This window comes from Amphiura filiformis, chromosome 8 (assembly GCF_039555335.1).
Source record: "Amphiura filiformis chromosome 8, Afil_fr2py, whole genome shotgun sequence".
Classification (NCBI taxonomy): domain Eukaryota; kingdom Metazoa; phylum Echinodermata; class Ophiuroidea; order Amphilepidida; family Amphiuridae; genus Amphiura; species Amphiura filiformis.
The window spans coordinates 16,532,243-16,553,941 of NC_092635.1; the positions used below are offsets into that span (position 1 = coordinate 16,532,243).

The following is a 21,699-nucleotide window of genomic DNA, read 5'->3' on the forward strand; positions in this document are numbered from 1 at the left end:
GATCACGCTATTTTGGTATGCTTTTTTGTGTACTGATTGTTTCGATCGTGGTTCATTACTTAAGCGCGTAATCCCGTTGACATAGTAACATTACGTAACTTCGATACCGGGCTTCGATACTGAATAGTTGTTGAGTGCACATAATATGGAAAGCCATTGGGGTATTGTGTGCCTTCCAAAGCGCCTTATAACATGTTCTCATTGTGTTGTGGAATCCTAGCCAGTATTCAATGATAGCTATAGAGGCCTTGCGTTTATCGATTGGCTCCAAACAAAGGAATTGAACCGGTTTCTTCCCCGTAATCATGGCGCAGTGCAGTCCATTCAATCAAATGTTGTCATCAACCTATTTGATCGTAGTGCATATTGTTATGTGTGTGAGACAAGCTGTCGCGGTAGATGCAATCATGCTTTTGTTGAATGCATTTGAGTAGTCCGCCATATTTACGGGATGATACGTCATATGCACAGCCTCTATTCAGTTGGTCGTTGTATGATTTTGTTCGTTCACTCATTCAAATTTTATTTATATCATTTGAAGACTGAGCCTATTATGATACATCCTCCGTGGAACAGTTTCAAACAAATATAGCTATGGATTATTGGGGCAGAGGTTATCTTTTGAATCCTCTTAGAGGGCTATAATTTTTTTCGGAAGGGGGGTCCCAAATTTACAAAAAGTCTGCGTCAATAAAATTGCGCACCCCCTATTTCGGCAACAAAAATTTTATGATCCCAAACCCCAAAATTGTATTGAAATCAGTCTTTTGAATAAAATAACACACTTTCTGTGGTCATCGTGTGACTCCTACATTTTGGTCATAAAACATTTTATGCCCCCCTCCTATTATACCTTCCAAGACTTTATGAACCCCATATATTTGGGACCCCCCCTTTCGAATAAAATGATATACCTCTTATGACCACTGATGCATAGGCAAGGACACTCGCGCGAATTGAAAGACTTGTCGCACACGACAGTTCGTCTCACACACATAACAAATGCTTATACAATCAAATAGGTTCATTACAACATTTGATTAAAATGAAACGATAAAAACAAAGCATGAAAAAAGACACATACAAGATAAAATAATAAAATTATATAAACAATGTTAAAGATAAAATAGAGAATTAAATTTGCTCAAATCAGGAAAAAAAACCATTGACAGACATCATAATCTGTCAGAAATTACTGCATGAGATTCGAACCATCAATCTTCTCCACAAGTTCTCTTTATCCTCGCACGATAGTCTAATGCTCTGCTCACTGGGCCACAACGTATCAGGTGAATGATTACCGCATTATCATGAACAAGTTTGTTCGATCTTGTTCATAATTGTATGTGTCGATAGGTTTCACCCTTTAACTACACGTACCCTTAATGATCAGTGATAATAGTCGGCTTTTACAGGGATGGCGCTCTCTCATTTCCATGCACTCCATAGCGCCATTAGGCGAACGTTTACGGTATGTATATTCAAATCAGCAGTAAATAACTACTTCATATACTGTTATCAGCAGTAGATCATGTAGATAGCTACTTCATCAATACTGATATCAGAAGTAGATAGCTACCCAGCAAACACAAAACGTTTTCGACATTATTCGCAAAAGGTTATAAAAGGTTGTCAGAAAACGTTAAAATGTCGGGTTATATATATAGGGTATATTAAGAGTATAAAACGTTTTCATAACCTTAAAAAACTTTTTTTGATAATCTACTGCTCAGCAAACATAAATGTTTTACAGAAAACGTTTTAATGTCGGGTTATATAAAGGGTATAAAAACATTTTAATAACATTCCAAAAACATTCTTGAAAACTTGATACAAAACATTCTAAACAGAATGTTATTTTGTGGTTGAAAAAACATTTTGCGAAAAATGTTTGCCCAAAATATTTTCAATAACGTTTTAAAAACGTTATCATGACCTTAATATAACCCGACATTTAAATGTTATTAAAAGGTTTTGAAAAAAACATTTTAAGAACATTTCTGTGTTTGCTGGGTTCAAATAATTTAACATAATGTTATTTAAGTATTGCCACAATATTTGGCAAACATGTTTGTAAAAATAGTTTACAATAACATTTTTGAAAACATTTAAAAATATTGTTGTAGTGTGTTTTCATACAAAACGTTTTAAAACGTTATCATGACCTTTATATAACCCGACATTTTAATGTTATTAAAACGTTTTTACCTAAACCAAAAGCCAAAATATAACTTATTTAAAACGTTTTTAAAACGTTTTTGTGTTTGCTGGGTACTTCATCAATACCATTATCAGCAGTAGATAGCTATACTTCATTAATACCGTTACCAGGAGTAGATAACTACTTCATCAATACTGTTATCAGCAGTAGATAACTACTTCATCAATACTGTTATCAGCAGTAGATAACTACTTCATCAATACTGTTATCAGCAGTAGATAACTACTTCATCAATACTGTTATCAGCAGTAGATTGCTATTTCATTAATACCGTTATCAGTACTAGATAGCTACTTCATCAATACCGTTATCAGCAGATAACTACTTCATGAACATTATCAGCAGTAAATAGCTACTTCATCAATATTGATATCAACTTTAGATAGCTACCGGTACTTCATCAATACCGTTATCAACGGTAGATATAGCTACTTCTTCAATAGCGATATCAGCAATAGATAACTACATCATTAATACCGTTATCAGAAGTATATATATTTACTTCATCAGTAATGATATCAATCGTAGATAGCTACTTCATTAATACCGTTATCAGCAGCATATATAGTTACTACATCAATACCGTTATTAGCAGTTACTGTAGATAGCTACTTCATCAATACTGATATCAGCAGTACTAAATAGCTACTTCATCAATACTGATATCAGCAGTAGATAGCTATTACCGTTATCAGCAGTAGATTGCTACCGTTATGATACTCATTAATACCGTTATCAGCTGTAGATAGCTACTTCATCAATACTGATATCAGTAGTAGATATAGCTACTTCACCATGGCGTTATCATCAGTAGATAGCTACTTCTTCAATACCGATATCAACAGTAGATGGTTACTTAATCAATACCTTTATCAGCAGTAGATGGCTACTTTATCAATACCGTTATCAGCAGTAGATAGCAACTTCATCACCAATATATCAACAGTAGATGGCTACTTCATCAATACCGTTATCAGCAGTAGATGGCTACATTAGATATATATTTATCAGCAGTAGATAGCTACTTCATTAATACCGTTATCAGGGGTAGATAACTACTTCATCAATACCGTTAACGTTATCAGCAGTAAATAGCTACTTCATCAATAATGATATCGACAGTTTATAGCTACTTCATCAATACCCGCGTTATCAGCAGTACATAGATAGCTACTATTTCATCAATACTGTTATCAGCAGTAGACAGACACTTCACCAATACTGTTACCAGCCGTGGATAGCTACTTCATCAATACGGATATCAGAAATAGATAGATACGGTACTTCATCAATAGGTCTACCGTTATCAGCAGTAGATTACTGCTTCATTAATACTGTTATCAACAATATATAGCTACTTCATCAATACCGATATCAATAGTATATAGGTACTTCATTAATACCATTATTAGCAGTAGATAGCTACATCCGAATAGCTACATCCGAATTTCATCAATACCGTTATAAGAACCCAGCAAACACAAAACGTTTTCGACATCATTCGCAAAAGGTTATAAAAGGTTGTCAGAAAACGTTTAAATGTCGGGTTATATAAAGGGTATATTAAGAGTATAAAACGTTTTCATAACCTTAAAAATATTTTTTGATAATCTACTGCTCAGCAAACAAAAATGTTTTACAGAAAACGTTTAAATGTCGGGTTATATAAAGGGTATTAAAACGTTGTAATAACATTCCAAAAACATTCTTGAAAACTTAATACAAAACATTTTAAACAGAATGTTATTTTGGGGTTGAAAAAATATTTTGCGAAAAATGTTTGCCCAAAATATTTTCAATAACGTTTTAAAAACGTTTTCATGACCTTTATATAACCCGACATTTTAATGTTAGTTAAAGGTTTAGAAAAAAACATTTTAAGAACATTTCTGTGTTTGCTGGGTTCAAACATTTTGACATAATGTTATTTAAGTATTGACACAATATTTGGCAAAAATGTTTACAAAAATAGTTTACAATAACATTTTTTGAAAACATTTAAAAATATTGTTGTAGTGTAATTTTTCATACAAAACGTTTTAAAACGTTATCATGACCTTTATATAACCCGACATTTTAATGTTATTAAAACGTTTTTACCTAAACCAAAAGCCAAAATATAACTTATTTAAAACGTTTTTAAAACGTTTTTGTGTTTGCTGGGAAGTTGATAGCTACTTCACCAATACCGTTATCTGCAGTAGATAGCTACTTCCACTTAATACTGTTATAAGCACTAGATAGCTACTTCTTCAATACCGTTATCAGCATTAGATATATGTAGCTACTGCATCAATAACGTTATCAGTAGTAGATAGCTACTTCATCGAGACCGTTATCAGTAGTAGATAGCTATATACTTAATCAATACTAATATCAGCAGTAGATAGTTACTTCATCAACCGTTATCAGCAGTAGATAGCTACTTCATCAGATATCCTCATATTATGCCAAAACATGGTTTAGTCATCAAAAGCGTCTTCATAATGTCCATTGATTCAAAAGTTATGGCATTTTACATAAAAAGCCTGAAATATTGCGGCCATCTTAGATTTGTGCTAAATTAGAGTATTTCTAGTGCTCTTATTATTTTATTTTGTTTCCAATGAATAATTGAACCCTTTATATTTTATAATAAATATTGTATGACATTTGAATGAATAGTTATTATTAATTGGCAATTCACTTTAAAAAAAATGGCGGCCATTTTGAAATTCAAAATGGAGGCTCTAAAAGTTAATAAAAAAACGGTACCCATTCCCCAGAGTGCCCCCCCCCCCCACAAAAACAACAAAAAAAAAGGGCCCTCTGACAAAAAATGAAAGAGAAAATCAGGAGGGCAAAGGAAAAGAAAAAGGGCAAGGAGCCCCTTTTCTAGCAAAATTCAGGGCCAAAAGAGTGTAAAATACAAAATTTTTCCGCGCTACGCGCGCACATTGTTACAATAAAGCCCTTTTTTAACCGGATAATGGGCGAAAATAGTGTAAAATACCATTTTTTTCAGGCTACGCGCGCACATCATCCCAATAAGGCCCTTTTCGGGAAGCTCGAAGATATACAGCCTCTATGTGTTGTATGATGCAACTGCAAGTTCGTCTGTGCCCCCAAAATTTTATTTTGCCCCCCCACCAAGAAAGCTGGCTACGCCCCTGGTCACAAATAGCAAATAGATCCACTTAACGTTTATCAGTAAAATGTTGTACGTGTAGGCCTACTGCAGCCTTTTTAGTGTCCAGAAAGATTTCTTCCGTTTCTCCAATGTCTTCCTATAAAAGTAGCTCCAATAGTCAAGAGACATTCTCTCTAGAACATAAAATGAAAAGCAGATTCATATTTTAATAGTCATGATAGTTGCGGGCAAATCAACCATACCATGAACAAGGTTCAGTTCTTATAATAGTGATAATGATGATAAAGCTTCGGCAAAATCTTCCTATAGCACATACCATCATGTTAGTGAGCATGGTGAATGGACCACATTCCAAATGAAGTATGAAACCATCTACACATTCACCAAAAATGGGTGAAGGGGCATTGAGATTTCAATCAGGGTCCGGTCACTACCGGTAACTTCTGGTCAGGGGTGGCAAAATTAAAATTTCGGGGGCACAGACAGAAAAAAAATGTAGTTTAGTTGCGTCATACAATCCATATGCCGGTTTTGTTTTTGATATCTTCGAACTTCCTTAATGGCTTTATTGGGGTAATGAGCGCGCGTAGCGGGCCATAAGTTTGTATTTTACACTATTTTCGCCCATTATCAGGATAAAAAGGGGTTAATACGACAATGTTCGCGCTCGCACTCTGCCCCCTGCCCTCCCCCCACACACCCGCTGGCTACGCTTCTGCTTCGGAGCTCCTCTGGTCATGTAGGGTCTGCAAAAGAGCTCAAAAGGGTCTGCACCCCTGAGTCTACGAGCTTCTACGTCTGCAGCAGCCCTGGCAGGAACACACTTTCGCTGACTTTCAACAAACTTGGCATAGCGCCCTCCTTGTATAAGTCATCTAATTATGTTATTGAGAATTGATTGGGTATTTGGAGTGCATTAATATCAGCTATTATCACCCGGGACTAACTTTGGAGGCTAAAATGTTATCGTAATTAATAAACCAATTTGTAAAATTAGACTATCATTAATGATTAGAGTGCTATTATATTAAAGGTAAATATTAAATTACAGGTAAGGCCTACATATTAAAGAGGGATTTCGTGATACTAGCATCCTAGCTCTTTTAGTTTATTTTTATGACATTTTTCAGTAGATGTCCACGAAAAATGCCCAAAAATAAAATTTCAATTGATTCCGATTTTGCGTTTGCGAGCATGATTTATGTGTAGGCCACTAGGCCTATAATTGCACTGCTCCATAGGCCACTGTTGTAATTTCGTTCTGGTATACCAGAACGAAATTCAAATTTGACGATATTTTTGCTAAATGAATTAGTCTGCAAGAAATTGTTGGTAGCCTACATAAACAGTAGGCCATGATGTAGCCAGACTGCCAGAGGTTTCCAGTGGTATAAAAATCTCAACTTAAAAAAAAAGGTGGGGGTGAGGCTGTGGATCACGAAATGCCCTTTAAACATGTTAAAATTAATGCTAGTTTATAAAATACCCGGATAAAACATCTTCATTCTTCACTCACCGATGCTCCCGGGGAGCCCGGGACAGAGATCCAAGTATTAAAGGTTGACATGGGAGCAGTAACATTCCCCTGCCCCCCCCCCTGCCCCTTACTTTAAATCAACAATGACCTCATTGACCCTGTATGACCTTTGGATCAAACATTTTCCTCAATGTTTTTTTTTCATTAGGCTACTTTCACATTAAAAATATTGTATAACAACAACAGCCAAAAAATTGGCAACAACCGGCTTATTTCGATCTCTGTTTAATGCCCCTTTTGGAGAAAATGTCCAAATTAAGAAATGAGCGCTCAAATTTAAAGCTATTCAGAGGAATATTTAGCTAAATAAACAGTCTCTGGTATCGGGTCTCTGCCAGGGGCTTTTTTTTTCAAAAGAGTTTTGGTTTATATACAAATCATTTAAAAAGGGGTTTGATTCATACAAAAAAAATCAGTTATGGCATAAAAAATTGGGGGGGCAATGAAAGAGGAAATGCCTTCTGGCCGGGGCCGGGGCCCAGGGCCTCCCGAAACCCCTTTGAAAGTGAAATGATGTGAATTTTGAATTTTCTGCCTACGTTTCATTTACACTTGAATTTATGCCTTGTGAAATTGTTGGGACCCCTCCCCATTCCCCGAACCTTACCTTGCCTACTGTTAGGCCCTGCTAATAATATCGTGCTGCGCCGCCACTGAAAAAAATGGAAAAAAGAAACGCAATTTTTTATCCAGCTGGCCACTTTCGCCACTTAATCGATACCCGATCACCGATGACAACTCGATAATCTTGTATATCGATTACGCTATTTACGGAGCAAGATGGCTGTCAAAACATGTCGAGTGCCACACATTTTGCATCTCACAGATGTTGATGATATACAGAACTAAACACGATTTTCCCGAATTAGCCAGGTATTGTAGAAAATGTAGACCAAGTAATTTGGAAACTTTGATCTAATTCTATAGTAATATTCGTAAATTATGGTAAAATCTGTGCCATCTGCCCGCATATCAGGAAGCCAACATTTTATTTACGTGCATTTTTTCCAGCTGTTGTTTGATATCGCAGCTGCTGATCAAGTCAGAATTTCTGGCTGAGGTTTCTTGGTGTACACATTAATCATGGTAATACGATGTTTAAATGCAAACGTTGGATATCGCAAATAATGATTGGAATGAAGCTTCATACTATTATTAATAGTATTACAATGATTATAATATACAGTGAAGTAAATGTGTAAATTGAAAGTATAATAATCATGATAATTATTAAAAACTGCTCAGTGGCAGTGCTCATCAACAGTCATTCATTGGCTTGCAATATAAGGAAGATAATTTTTTATTTCATCCATGGTCGGGGTACGTGCTGGTACTGGTGATTGGTGATAGCGTAGCTAGAAGTAACAAGGTCTCCTCCCCTAACTACGCACCGACAACCAATGGGTCAACCGTCTTGTTGTCAAGACCGTTGATCAGCGTGATTGGTTATCGGCTGCACTGTGCATGTGTTTTGTGCTCGTGTGCGTGATATGCACAGCCGGCAGTCCAGACCACGTAAGAAATAAAAAATTACCTATTTATATAGTGGAAATTTCAATTGAACAAACACGAACACAGCTGCACAGCCTGACATAGCGTGACGATTTTTTGCGTACACTCACTGCGTGATGTGCGCCAGCGTGTGCGACTGTGTATGCATAACATGAAAGTGAATCCAACCATGCCAACACACTCATGATTGGTTAGCACTGTATTCAAGGTTGTGCGTTCGCGTTGTAGGTGATATGCAAAATACGATCGCGGTTGGATCAAATGCTGATCTGTGTGTAGTGTGTACTATTGTGTACAACAAGCAAGTTTACGCTACATGTACACCCTGTTGAAGACCGACTTAAAAAGACTAGTTTGCGTCTGACATCAGGGGCAGGGCAAAGTCATGGTTGACAGGACGTCATACGCAAACTAGTCTTTTTAATTCGGTCTTCAATTATAGCTCTTGCGCCGAAGCGGCCATGTCTGGGTTTTAACATGTTTTTTTTCAAAACAACATGCGATGCTGATTTGATTGATTGTTGTCAATGTCAATCTGGTTCTGGCCATTTCCAGATAAGCTACTTCACCAACTTTGTCGGTCAAAGGTCTATGATCCAATCAAAGGTTGCATGCTTACCAATTGAATTGATTCCAACCAACCATGTTGCTAAAATTATATTTTAAAACAAATATTCAAAAATATATTTTGTAACTGTGTTATAGTTGTACTAGGCCTAGCTAGGGTTTTCTTTAATAATAGTATGAATTAATGTGATGAGACTTTGTACCATCTATTTATTTATGCAGACATTTGGCTTTACAGTATCTATGTGCTGTAGTCATTGCAACTCATTCATGCCTCTTGATGGTTTTCTGCAAGTATGTATGCTGCACATTTCATATTACCATGCAGAAATTGTGCCTAAGTTTGTGCTTTCATGTGTGTAAACATATGATGCACAATGATTACATTAGGGCAAATATTGATATTGGATATTTTATCATTTCAAAGTACATACCAAAGTGCAAATAATTACAGTTGTATCAATTGATAAGATAGGACTGGTAGATTTTATATGTACTGTTATACTTCACAATAGTATTTTGACTATTGAGTATAAAATGTTACTATCAATCAAACAATTCTCTTTATAACAAGTCTTTTCACTAAAACTGTTTTGTTCAACATTGTACACATTATAACTTACTTATCTTTACTGCATTCGCTCCATAGGGTTCATGACATAATACTGTACTATCATCATTTTAATAATGTTCAAAAATTGCAACTCAGCATTTTATCACTATTTTTATGCATTATATGCACTCATTCAATGTTTGGTTTGAGATGATAAATATCAGATTGGTATCCGTGTGTAAATAATGTTTATTAGTGATCATGATCATTACACTGCAAGTAGTCTACCTCCCGTCCTCACAGCATTTATTATGTTTGTATACAGAGGAGCGAGAGATTTGTAAGCTTGTATCAACAGTGTTATTTCAATGGGTTGTTGAAAATAAGTTCATATTTGGTATTCAGGACTCATCCAATTTGATATACTGGTTGGCTATTACAATATATAGTGATATTTCAGATTCCTTAGGGCTCCAGCTTATTTGATGCAGGATGATCTCCTGATTATTTTGACACCTTTGTTTATTGAAATTGACCAAAAATTGAGTAGAGTTGATTATTACCAAACAAACAATAGACTATCTTATACTGAAAACACCTAAGGGCTAGCATACTTGGTTCTAAACTTCAGAAGTTTTGTGCTGTCTACAGGGTGTTCCTGAAAGAACTGTATTGTCAGAAACTTAATTGTTTCGGTATTTTAACACCACATTTAAACATAACTAAATAACTGGTGTGGTTGAGGAATAAATCAGCTTTCAGATACTTTTTGGATTTTGACAATTGACCACACCGTTCACGTTCATGAAATATAAGAATTTTACTAAACTCCCTCATTTTCAAACCTTTTCACAAATTCAAATATCAATCAATGATATGTATTAGGAGTGCTAATCACTGCGCACCATCAGCGCATGAGGTGTCTATTGTCATTGATAGTTTTTGATTCTGTGGAACAGGCTCAAAATGAGGTAGTTTTGTAAAATTATTTTATTTCAAAAACGGAGCATATATGATTGATAGCTGATATATTCTTCAACCACATCAGTTATTTAGTTATGTTTGGTTTATGCGTACCTGTAGTTTTATAAAATTAGTTTATTTCAAAAACGGAGCAGTCAATTGTCAAAATTCAAAAAGTATGTGATATCTGATATATTCCTCAACCACATCGGTTATTTAGTTATGTTTGGTTTACCGTATGTGTTAAAATACCAAAAAAAATCAGTTTCTGACAATACAGTTCTTTCAGGGACACCCTGTATTTTCTTAGTTTTTACTTCATGTTTTTGCGTTTATCTCAATTTCAAATTTGTTGCCTTTTGCTTCCATGGACCAGATCATGTCACATATTATTATTGTAGACATCACAGGTTTAGTAAACCTTGGGTTTCTATTGTGTTCCAGGTATCATACATAGGTTAGGAGGAATTAGCAAGTAAACTACATGAGCATTTACAGAAGTTTATACACAAATCTACAAGTTGTGTTATACTGTATCTTTTCATGAGGGCTGCAATAAAAAAGTGTTGCTGATATAGACAATGATAAACAATAGCACGAATAACAACATCAAACTCAAAAAAAGTATATTGCAAAACATCTTTTGTTTGTAGATCATACTCATCAAAAGCACCAATAAAATCATGTATAGATAGTCCATAGAATTTGTTTTCTGTTTAGATAGACTGACTGGACTATATATTTTTTTTTCTGTTTGCTTTCGTTCATTTAGATCTACAGTGGGAAAGTAAGCATGGTTATGTCAGGCCAATACTAACATACAGCATTTGAAAGTGACACCACAGGAATTCTTCACACCAATATTAACCACTGCAGGAAATCAAGAGAGAGAGATTCTTAAATTTAATTTGGCAGCCACTAAATGTGATTTTTATATAGCAACCAATTTGCAATAACCAAGTTGAGACTTGAACTTACCAAGATGAAGAGCCAAAGCCAAAGGACTGTATACATTGTGTATCATGTACTGATAGTACTACTGAGCATCATATTGAGCTGTAATAGTAAAGCATTTGATTGGGGTAACATCAGGCAAAGATATGGAGACAGAGATAATGAGGTCTTTGAACAAGATGTACGCATGCCAGGAGTCATTCCAAAATCGGTAAGTTAAAATGGAAAGGCTTTGTTAGCAATTGTGTTCAAAACATGATTTAGAAGTTAATGTGTGTATGCTCATTAAAGCCATATTATAATATTTGCTGAGGAGAACACCCTCAAAAAATTTTTAAATTAGGGTTTTTACACGATTGTAATGTACTTTAGTCAATAAAAATACTAAGGCTGGCAATTCGGGCAGGCTAGCGGGTACCCGCCCGAAATTACATTACCCGGGTAGGAAATACCCTCCCCGGGTGCCCGAAATTTGGTTTTGTAGTGTCCCTGGACCTAGACCTAAATGCTAGGATCATTCATGGTTGACCTAAAAAAAAAAAAAAAAAAAAAAAAATTCAAGATGTTTTGTATTTTTAATATGAAAATTGATAATTTGTATTCATGTCATAGTCTATTAATGATTTCAAAATGCATTGAATTTGAATGCATTTTGAAATCATTAATAGAGTATGACATGAATACAAAGTATCAATTTTCATATTAAAAATACAAAATATCTTGAAAAATTTTTATTATTTTTTTTAGGTCAACCATGAATGATCCTAGCATTTAGGTCTAAACAAACGCATTAACCAGGATTTGAAAGTAGGGTGTCCAAAGTAGAAAAAGTAAAGCGAAGTGAGCGAAGCGAACGTAGCGTCCACCGGCGGGGGTGCCAGGGGCCGCTTTAGGCCCCCTGGTTGGGGATCAGGGGGCAGCGCCCCCGAAAGCTCCTGGATTTTAGCAATTTGAAGGGCCCAGGAGAGGCTTTTTAGACATAAAAATCCAACTATTTGTATTAAGCAATTTGCATCAATACCATTCAAAACTTACTTTTCTTGACTTACTAAGGTAGGGACTGGTTCCTGGGAATTGAGTCCCGCCATGCCCGGATACCGAAATTTCAACAAAAAAAAAAAAAAATATATATATTTTTTTTTAAGTTATTTTTTTTTGGTTTTGTAGTGTTCCTGGACCTAGACCTAAATGCTAGGATCATTCATGGTAACCTAAAAAAAAAAAAAATTGCATGATGTTTTGTGTTTTTAATATGAAAATTGATAGTTTGTATTCATGTCATACTCTATTAATGATATCAAAATGCATTGAATTTGAATGCATTTTGATATCATTGATAGAGTATGACATGAATACAAACTATCAATTTTCATATTAAAAACACAAAACATCATGCAAATTTTTTTAGGTCAACCATGAATGATCCTAGCATTTAGGTCTAGGTCCGGGGACACTACAAAAAAAAAAAAAAAAAAAAAAAAATTTTTTTTTTTTTTTTTTTGCATTTTATGAAGGCCGTCCTAGGCCGTCCATTTTCGTGACAGGGCGTCCAAATGACGGCCGGACGGGTCTCTAGCTAAAGCCTTGGGTCTAGGTCCAGGGACATTACAAAACCGAAAAAATAAAAAAAAAGGTTGTTTTTTTTAAAATTTTGTGTACTCGTTTACCCGCCCGAAAAATGCGCCGGGTACAAATTACCCGAAAATGCCAGGCCTAAAAAATACTCTGCAAAAATCAAGACTTCAGGTGCTGTAGTTTTGTCAAAATCTGAGATTTTGAATAAAACGATGGAACCAGCGTTTTATTATTACGATGGAAATATTAGTCGAACACGTATGTACACGGCGTGCGGGCTACACATACACATACCCAGAGGATTGTACCCTATTACAACCGCGGGAGTAATATGCATGAGCGCTAGTAGTAAATTCCAATTTTCTATGCTTCACCTCACTTGTTCGGCTCAAAATTAAAAGGGGACATATCTGACAGTAAAAGCTAACATTTTATGGAAAATAAATACTACTAATCTATTTTTACAGAAATGTTATAATATGGCTTTAATGTTGAACTTGGTACACTGCAAAAAGTCTGCTGCTGATAGTAAAGGACCTGTAGACTCCATGACCAAATCATAGAATAAAAGTTTGATAGTCATTTTGGGATCTTTATAATTGATTCTGGATACATTTAGCTTGGGCTCACCTCCTGACACTTCCGGGCATTCCGGGAGGGGTCAATCAACGTCACATGGGGGTAAAATTTTCAGAATGCTCAAATTATGTCAAGTAATATATCAAAATGTATAGTTTGTTATACGTCAGACCTTTCTAGAGGGCGCTTTGATGACAATTTTCCAAAGGTCAACAACCTTTTTGAATTCTGACCATAGTTAACAACATCTGATTTTGGTAATTTTGGTGTCTAATTATATGTTTTCTTGCATTAAAAAACTATACAAGGAACCGATGACCCTCTTTTGCAACATAGCTGCGAAAAGTATCCATATTGTAATTAGGAGGTCATCGGTTCTTTGTACAGATTTTTATTATGATTCTTATTTTAATTATGTTCTGTGCTTTTTTTTCAGGTGCAATCATGCTTATTATGTTTTTTGCTTATAAGTTATATCTACCATTTTGCCAAAAATCTTTTTGAGTCTGAAAATGACAGACACACACATAAAATCCATGAATGAATATTTTAGAATAGTCATTATTTAGTCTTGTTTGTTTCGTTCTCAATAAGTTCCTTATATTTTACAGGATGATCAATACATGTGCACTTCAGTACAAATGCCAAGACAAGATGCCTATATTGGTGAGTAAAACATAACCACATATTCAACATATTTTGGATACCAATGTAATCAAGTAAAATAGATCGTGGCTTGCGCTAAATTGTTGGGTTTCGTTCAATAGGATCATTCAAATCCTTATCCTTGAACCCGAATTATTCAAAATTGTGGAATCGTAAGAGCCAGTATTAAGTTCAGTGTTTTGACATGCCAACAATGATGGCAATTTCAGCACACTGTTTTCTGATGCATGAAAAATCACAGTGACAAAAGTTCAAGAAGGAAAAAAAACCCCAAAGCGACTAATAGATAATGCAGGATTTGTTGCAATGGAAGAACATTACATTGTAGGCTAGGCTATATTACTGTAAAAGTGGTCAATTTGCTCGCATAATTTTTTGCATTTTGCCAACTTTGAACTACTTTGCTTGTTTTTAAATTCACAATTTTGAGGTTTCGTACATAGACCTATCCATAAAATTAACATATTTGCACTTTTATATTTTCGCGGTAGCTGTGTTGAGCGTGAAAATGAATGTTCCGCGAAAATGTCCACTTTTAAAGTATACTGCATTTACTTTCATTGCATCACACGTGTGATTAGCTGTTTGCTGCATGTGTACGTCTATGGGGTTTTTCAGTACCAATTTATTTATTAAAGGTCCGTAACCCGATCGACAGCATCATCCCCCCGATTTTTTTCATTGTTGATGAGGTTTTGGTATCACATAATAGATCCTATTTTTCTCATTACTATCCTGAAATTTGACGCTCCAAGTCAATGTATTTCCGGAGAAATCATGAAACACAGCGGTTTTTACAGGCTACCAGTTTGTAAATACAAAAATTACTTGGTTTCTGGGGAGGGAATTAATTGCGGATCAACAGTCTCCTCAACAGCTACTTTGGTTTCGCGTTATACACATTCTGTGAAAATCGTGGGCGAATTAACTCAATATGCTGTTACCCGCGAGGTACCCGGTTCAAAACCCGGTATCAGAAGTTTTTTTTCCTCTCCATTTTTAACCCAAACTTTTTATATATTCATTTGAAATGTACATATTACAAGGGTAAATATATTTTGTTTCCTTTTTTTTCTGAAACGCACTGAAAAAACACAAATATTTTCTGTTCAATACGGGCGCTGGGCCGGGCATTGTACAACATGTCAGCATCCGTCATTGAACGGGAATTGTTGTTGTTGCTGCCCAGAATGCAATTCACATATACCAAGGTATTGGATTGCAAATTTGGCTATTTATTCACATTTACGCTGAAAATGCTCTCGTTTTTCACAAAGCAGCATAAAGGGGCGATATTTGATATTATTATGTAATTTTAAAGACAATCCATATCCAAAACCAATAGGGTTATCCCCCTTTAATAGATTTTTATATTACATTTAAAAATAATCAGATGGTTTAATTTATTTATTTGATTTAATGTGATGATCAAGTGAATAAATTGCACACTTGATGATGTTGCATTAGTGTCAAACCATAAAAATTTAATGGGTATTAAATGTTTATAGGTACCAGTAAATAAATTTAAACACACACAATATCAGTGAACAATTTTGAAATGATGGTAGAAAAACACACATAGAAGGATATTATGTTGTCAAGTAAAGTTTCAATCCCACAGTTTGTAAAATTCATGCACGGCGGCATTGCACGCAGCGATTAAATTTGATGAAAGTTCTAGTACTAGTAGCACGAGTTTTGTCTTTATGTAAAGTATTGGTTGATGAGCAACTTGTATTTTTCAATGGAGTTGCATGATGTGAGATAAATTGGAGTTGTAAGGTGAAATGTTGGTGTTTCATTGTACATGTACATTGTAATGCAAATATAATAATATATAAATATATTTACTTTTCATGTTACCTGTATTGTCTCTTTTTCAGTAAACTTTGAACCCCATGCAACCATGAAGAAAGCTCATCATATGTTATTATATGGCTGTTTTGATATTGTTTCAAGTCCGGGTGAAGCATAGTAAGTATTCAATTGATTCATTTGTGGTTGATTGATTGATTGATTGATTGATTGATTGATTGATTGATTCAGTAATTGATTTAGTGCATTGCTTGTTTACTTAATTATTATTTCTGAAAAGGACAGTGCTGGCAGTAATGAATGTGACAAAAGAATGTAGAAAAGTTTCTGCGTAGTTAGTTGTGAAACAGAAAGATTCGAACCAGGTATATCAACTTGGTGCGGGGAACAAGACTAAGACAAGATAAAATCTAATGCAGTATATAACCATGATGGTATACACTGTAACTGTACTAGTAAAAATCCAAAACTACAGGGATAGTAGACAAACTTACACAAAAATACAACCGACGTTTCGAGGAGATAAACTGCCCTTCCTCAGGGACAAACAACAAAATTATATACAGCAAATAATTGAATCTAGTTACAAGTGGATAGCAAGCATAAAAATTAATCAAATCATAGCAAATAATTAAACCAAGGTAGCAAGCAAAATATCACAGCCAAAAATATAGTGTCTCTACAGAAAGAGAGATGGCTTGCTACAGTTGTAAAACAGTTTATGAGGAAAAATGATGCTTGAATTACTTTAAATGTATTACTCTGTTTACTTGCAGTTCATGTATGGGGATGGGTGTGTGTAAAGGTGGCCAATCTTCCATTCTATTTGCATGGGCCAGAGATGCTCCAGCTCCAAGTATACCTGAAGGCAAGTCTTATTGTTTTATATAACTTATATTTTGTGTAATATACATGCAATTACATTCTGTAGTACCCAATTGCATAAGCACAATACAGCTTTTGTATGCTAAAAATGTACCACCTGTGTTTTGAGAATGGTTAAAAAATGTCATTTCCATCCAAAGCTGATATAATCGTCATTGCTTGCATTTGAAATTTGTAATATTGTTTTTAATATAATTGATGTGTTAAGAAAGACATTTTGGTATTGCTTTTAGGATTCACTCCGCTCCCGGGATCCCCCAGTCCTGGGTACGCCCCTGAATTAGAACGTACTTGTTCAGTCATGTACATTATAAACTAAGTGAGAATGCTCAATCTTTTTGTAGGGATGGATTATAGAGGTATAGGAATTCGGGATGTGGTTCATTCAAAGTAGAACCTGGATCTTTTGCTGCCTAAAGTGAAAGCATTTACATTACAAGATGCTATATGTATTGAGTTTGTTTTGGATATAGAAATCTAAGATTCTCAAGAGTTCTTGACCTTTACCTTTATGCTTATATAGCTTTGTATTAGCCATGCTAATGATTTGTTGTATTGTGTTATGCCTGTAGGTGTTGGTTTTCATGTAGGAGGAGACAGTCGAATCAACTATGTCACTTTACAAATTCACTATGGACATAAAGATGCATTCGCAGGTAAGACACACATATCCATACATAAGTTACATACATTATTGATGATGCTATGTAATGAATGCCATATAGTCCAATTGTTTATGATGGAACCAGTGGCGGTGCCACTGGGGCATGGGGTGGGGCAAATGCCCCAGTCAGAACTCTTGCCCCCCTGTTGCCCCCAGAATAAACCCAATATTACGAAAATTTCCACTTTTTTGCATAAAATTTGTTGATTTTGCCCCCCCCCCCTGAAAGTCACTTTTCCCCCCTCAATGCCCCCCCCCCAAAAAAAAAAAATTCCTGGCGCCGCCACTGGATGGAAGAAAAAACAAAACAGACAAAGAAAAATTGGTTACATTTTTAGTTATGTTCAAATGAAATAGGGGATGATTGCTGAGGAATAAGTTTATTCTGAAATCATATAAAGAACCACTTTTCCAAAACTTGATTTCTGACACATATTAATTATGCTAAATCACTGTTGAGGTCTTTTTTCCCCTTGTACTAGCCAGGTTGAAATCACTAATTCAGTGAAGCACAGTAATGGTTTTGATGGCATTAATTCTAATTTATTCAAGCAAATTATTATATCCCTGTAATTGTTGATGTCATCTTAAAACATGTTTTACAAATCTTCATCAACAGGTATAATTGTCCCATCCAAATTAAAAGCAACCAAAGTAAACCTGGTGATAAACACAAATTTACAAATTGCCGGGCCATTTCAAATTTGACCTTCCACCTCTAAAGACCCAAATAAAGGTGGAACAGTACTTAATGAAGAACTTGAAATAATCTCTAATTGGTTTTAATTAAAGAAACTCTCCTTAAAAGTAACAAAAATGAGCTATACAGCACATACTTGTAATATTATCTCTACAATTATGGCATCATCAGAAAAAGTTACGCAGTTTACGCGAATATTTATCCACCTTATATAATACTTGTCTTTATCCTTATATTGTACTGCATTGTCATCTGGGCTGATAAAAGTTGGTGAGAACTTGTACTTTTTTGTGGGTAGCACATACCGATCCACCTTTTCAAACCAACTTGGAATTTCTATTTATCAATTTCACCACTGTCTCCTTCCTGATTTACCAGACAAGAACTATTTTTAACTCAAATAACAATTTTAATATTTATAACACACCTAATTCTGAGGCAACCAACCTGGACTAAAATACCATCTTATTGAGAATTATGGTTCTTGAACCACCTAAATCTTTTCATCTTTATAATATTAAAATGCAAGGTGATTGAGTTTTTTGAGGGTAGAAATTTGTTTTAACATGTTTAATGACCTTATTGGCAGCACCCTTATTTCTTTATGGCACCTGTATGTACCTTTACAGGCTACATCAAAATGATTGGTTTGGATGTTTATTGGAAATCTTATTTCTTACAAATTCAGCATTGTATCTTCTTTAAATGTGCATAATTTGGAACTTTTATAGCTTTATTTTACAAATTACTGGGGATCTTATGTTGCATTTTGATGTGTCAGTCTTCTGCAGTATCATTGAAAACAGTTGGGTACCAATCATTTTGATACAACCTGTATAGTGTGTAATTCCATATTATTTTTGTTGTAATTTTAGGCAGAGGGCACTGCCTTTCACACTCAGCATTTAGCAGTGTCCTCATATTATATCTCATCCATCATATGTATTTTCTCATGTATAGTTTGAACCATGTACATTGCATATATTATTTATATTGAATATTAGTATGTTTGTATTTTTTAAAGATGTTTGGATACAAAATTAATCTGAACTGAACTGAATATATAGTGACTGAAGATGTAGTGTACTTGCTATCACACAGTGATTTGCAGTTTTGATAAATCATGTACACTAACATTTGCATGCAATTTGGGACTATGGGCTACAAGCAAAAGGAAATACCTAACAATAACAACAACAACAATAATAATTATAACCTGGACAGCAATAGGTATTTATAACATTTAGATGAGTAATTCAGCTGACTTCTTAAACTGTCTTCTTTCAGAAAAAAAATAATAACAATATAGACAGAAAACAGAGTTGGTTAAGTTTCTGCTTTATACTGATGATGTGAATTTCAAACAATATGTTGGACTTGCAATAAAACAACTAGCAGCATGCAAATGTGTTATCATACTTGCTTGATGCTTACAAAATCAATCTCAGTGTGCTTTGATTTTTGTTTATTGTTTTATTTTTAGATTCTAGAATTCATGGTAAGCTGAGCATGATAAAACCTATATGTCATGGCACTTTGAGTCACTTCTGCCCTGCTTGCTTCCTTTGCATATAAGACACAAAACCGTGCTTGGGCTTGTACCCTTACCCTTGTGTTAAGTGGTTGAAAACTCTAAAATAGTGCATGTAGACAAAATAGAGGCTATAACATTAGGTGGGAATATGTGATGGAAGTTAGGCACTGTAGATTTAGGTCAGATTGTGTTAAGAGTAAACAAGTTCTCTGATTGTATTTAGAGCTGGGGGATACCCCCAGCCCTTCCCCCAGTCAGTATGCCTCTGCATGTTTTTCATAATGAATAGGCAGTAGCACTTCTCCTTATGCACAATATTTAGATATAAAATGTTTTGTTTACTTTCTTTAAATCACCAAGTATAAATCACTTTGTTAGTAACTCTTAGTATGAATCTCATTTAAAAAATGAATAATGTAATGAATTTGAGATGCTTGACTTGATCTACTTGTCATAGAATTAAAGACTTAATAATATCAATGATATTTCTTAAGTTACTTGCAGAAACTCAAGTGCCAATTGAATTATGCATTGGCAAAACGACATTAATATCGAGATTTTGTCTAGTCTATAGGATCGATGTACATGTATGTGTTTTAACTACTGGCACAGAGTTGTATGTGTGACACAATCAAATACAATGTGTAATTTGTCACTTAGATCCCATTTACACAGAGTCTGAAGTTCACTTTAATAGTCAAATTTGAACTTGACTTTATTTGTGTGTAAACAGGGTTGTCGTGTTTTGAACTCGACTTGAATGACAACCTGTGGCATCTTTTATCAAATTCAAACTTGACTTCAAATTTGACTTTTGCTATATAAATGAATACATCACACAGTCAATTGTCCTTTTTTGCTGAACCATGAAATGGTATCAGCCTATATAAGTGTATCTTACTTCCTTACTTACAGACTGACTAACCTTTTGGTCTAAAATGGGCATATCTCAAAATGCTACTAAGGTATGACCTTGTGAGTGGTGTCAAATGAAAGAGAGAAAAATAAAGAATATAATAAAATATTTTCCCACTTGGGGGTGGCACTCATAATAAGCCCTGGGTCAATATTCATATGGGTCCTATATCTCAAAATGCCAAGAAAGGTATGTACCCCAGTGGTGTCAAATGAAAGAGAACAAAGTAAAGAATATAATAAAAATAAGTTCCCCACCGGGGTCACACTCTCCATAAGACCCAATATTTCTATTTTGGGTCCTTTTTCTATCTCGAAATGCCAATAAGGAGTGACCCGGAGTGGTGTCAAATGAAAGACAACAAAAAAGTAAAAAATATAATTAAAATAATTTCCCAATCGGGGGTGACACTCCTCAAAAGACCTGGTCAATATTCATAATTGTAGGTCCTTTTCATATATCTTGAACTGCCAAGAAAGTATAACCCCTGAGTGGGGTCAAATCAAAGAGAGAAAAGTACAGAATATATAATAAAAATAATTTCCCCACCAGGGATGACACTCCTTACAAGACTTAGGTCAATATTCCTATTTTGGGTCCTTTTCACATATCCCAAGAAGGTATGAACCCCTGGGTGACAAATGGTATACCACAATATACTGCCGAAGCCCCATGGTTCAGCTTTGGTGCGGTAACCGCTCTAGTTTCTCTTAAACATTTAATTGGTCACAATTATGCTAAAAATTCTATCAAAATTAGGCTTCTGAAATATGCTTATTTATATGTGCTGAAAATGAGGAAATTAATAAAAGATTGATTATTCACTTTTGGCTGACCTAAATTGATTTGAGCCACATGATTATGTTGCATGAATCCATGATATTGTTTATTTTGTATTCCGTTTAAGTTGACTGAATTCATAGATTAT

The 21,699-nt window shown here is 34.8% G+C and overlaps 1 protein-coding gene across 1 annotated transcript; it reads left to right on the forward strand.

Moving 5' to 3' along the window:
* The first annotated feature begins 7,641 nt into the window (after window positions 1–7,641).
* Window positions 7,642–20,775, forward strand: LOC140159437 (peptidyl-glycine alpha-amidating monooxygenase A-like). The gene is made up of 8 exons (XM_072182914.1): window positions 7,642–7,761; window positions 11,256–11,648; window positions 14,203–14,257; window positions 16,141–16,231; window positions 16,849–16,940; window positions 17,530–17,664; window positions 19,805–19,819; window positions 20,771–20,775. The coding sequence occupies exons 2-8, from the start codon at window positions 11,466–11,468 to the stop codon at window positions 20,773–20,775; spliced, it is 576 nt and encodes a 191-aa protein (XP_072039015.1). The 5' UTR covers window positions 7,642–7,761; window positions 11,256–11,465.
* Window positions 20,776–21,699: the final 924 nt, after the last annotated feature.

Coding starts and splice junctions, on each gene's coding strand:
- LOC140159437 (XM_072182914.1), top strand. CDS start 11,466: ATGAAGAGCCAAAGCCAAAGGACTGTATACATTGTGTATCATGTACTG. Junction 14,258..16,140: donor AAGACAAGATGCCTATATTG/GTGAGTAAAACA, acceptor TCTCTTTTTCAG/TAAACTTTGAACCCCATGCA. Junction 16,232..16,848: donor TCAAGTCCGGGTGAAGCATA/GTAAGTATTCAA, acceptor GTTTACTTGCAG/TTCATGTATGGGGATGGGTG.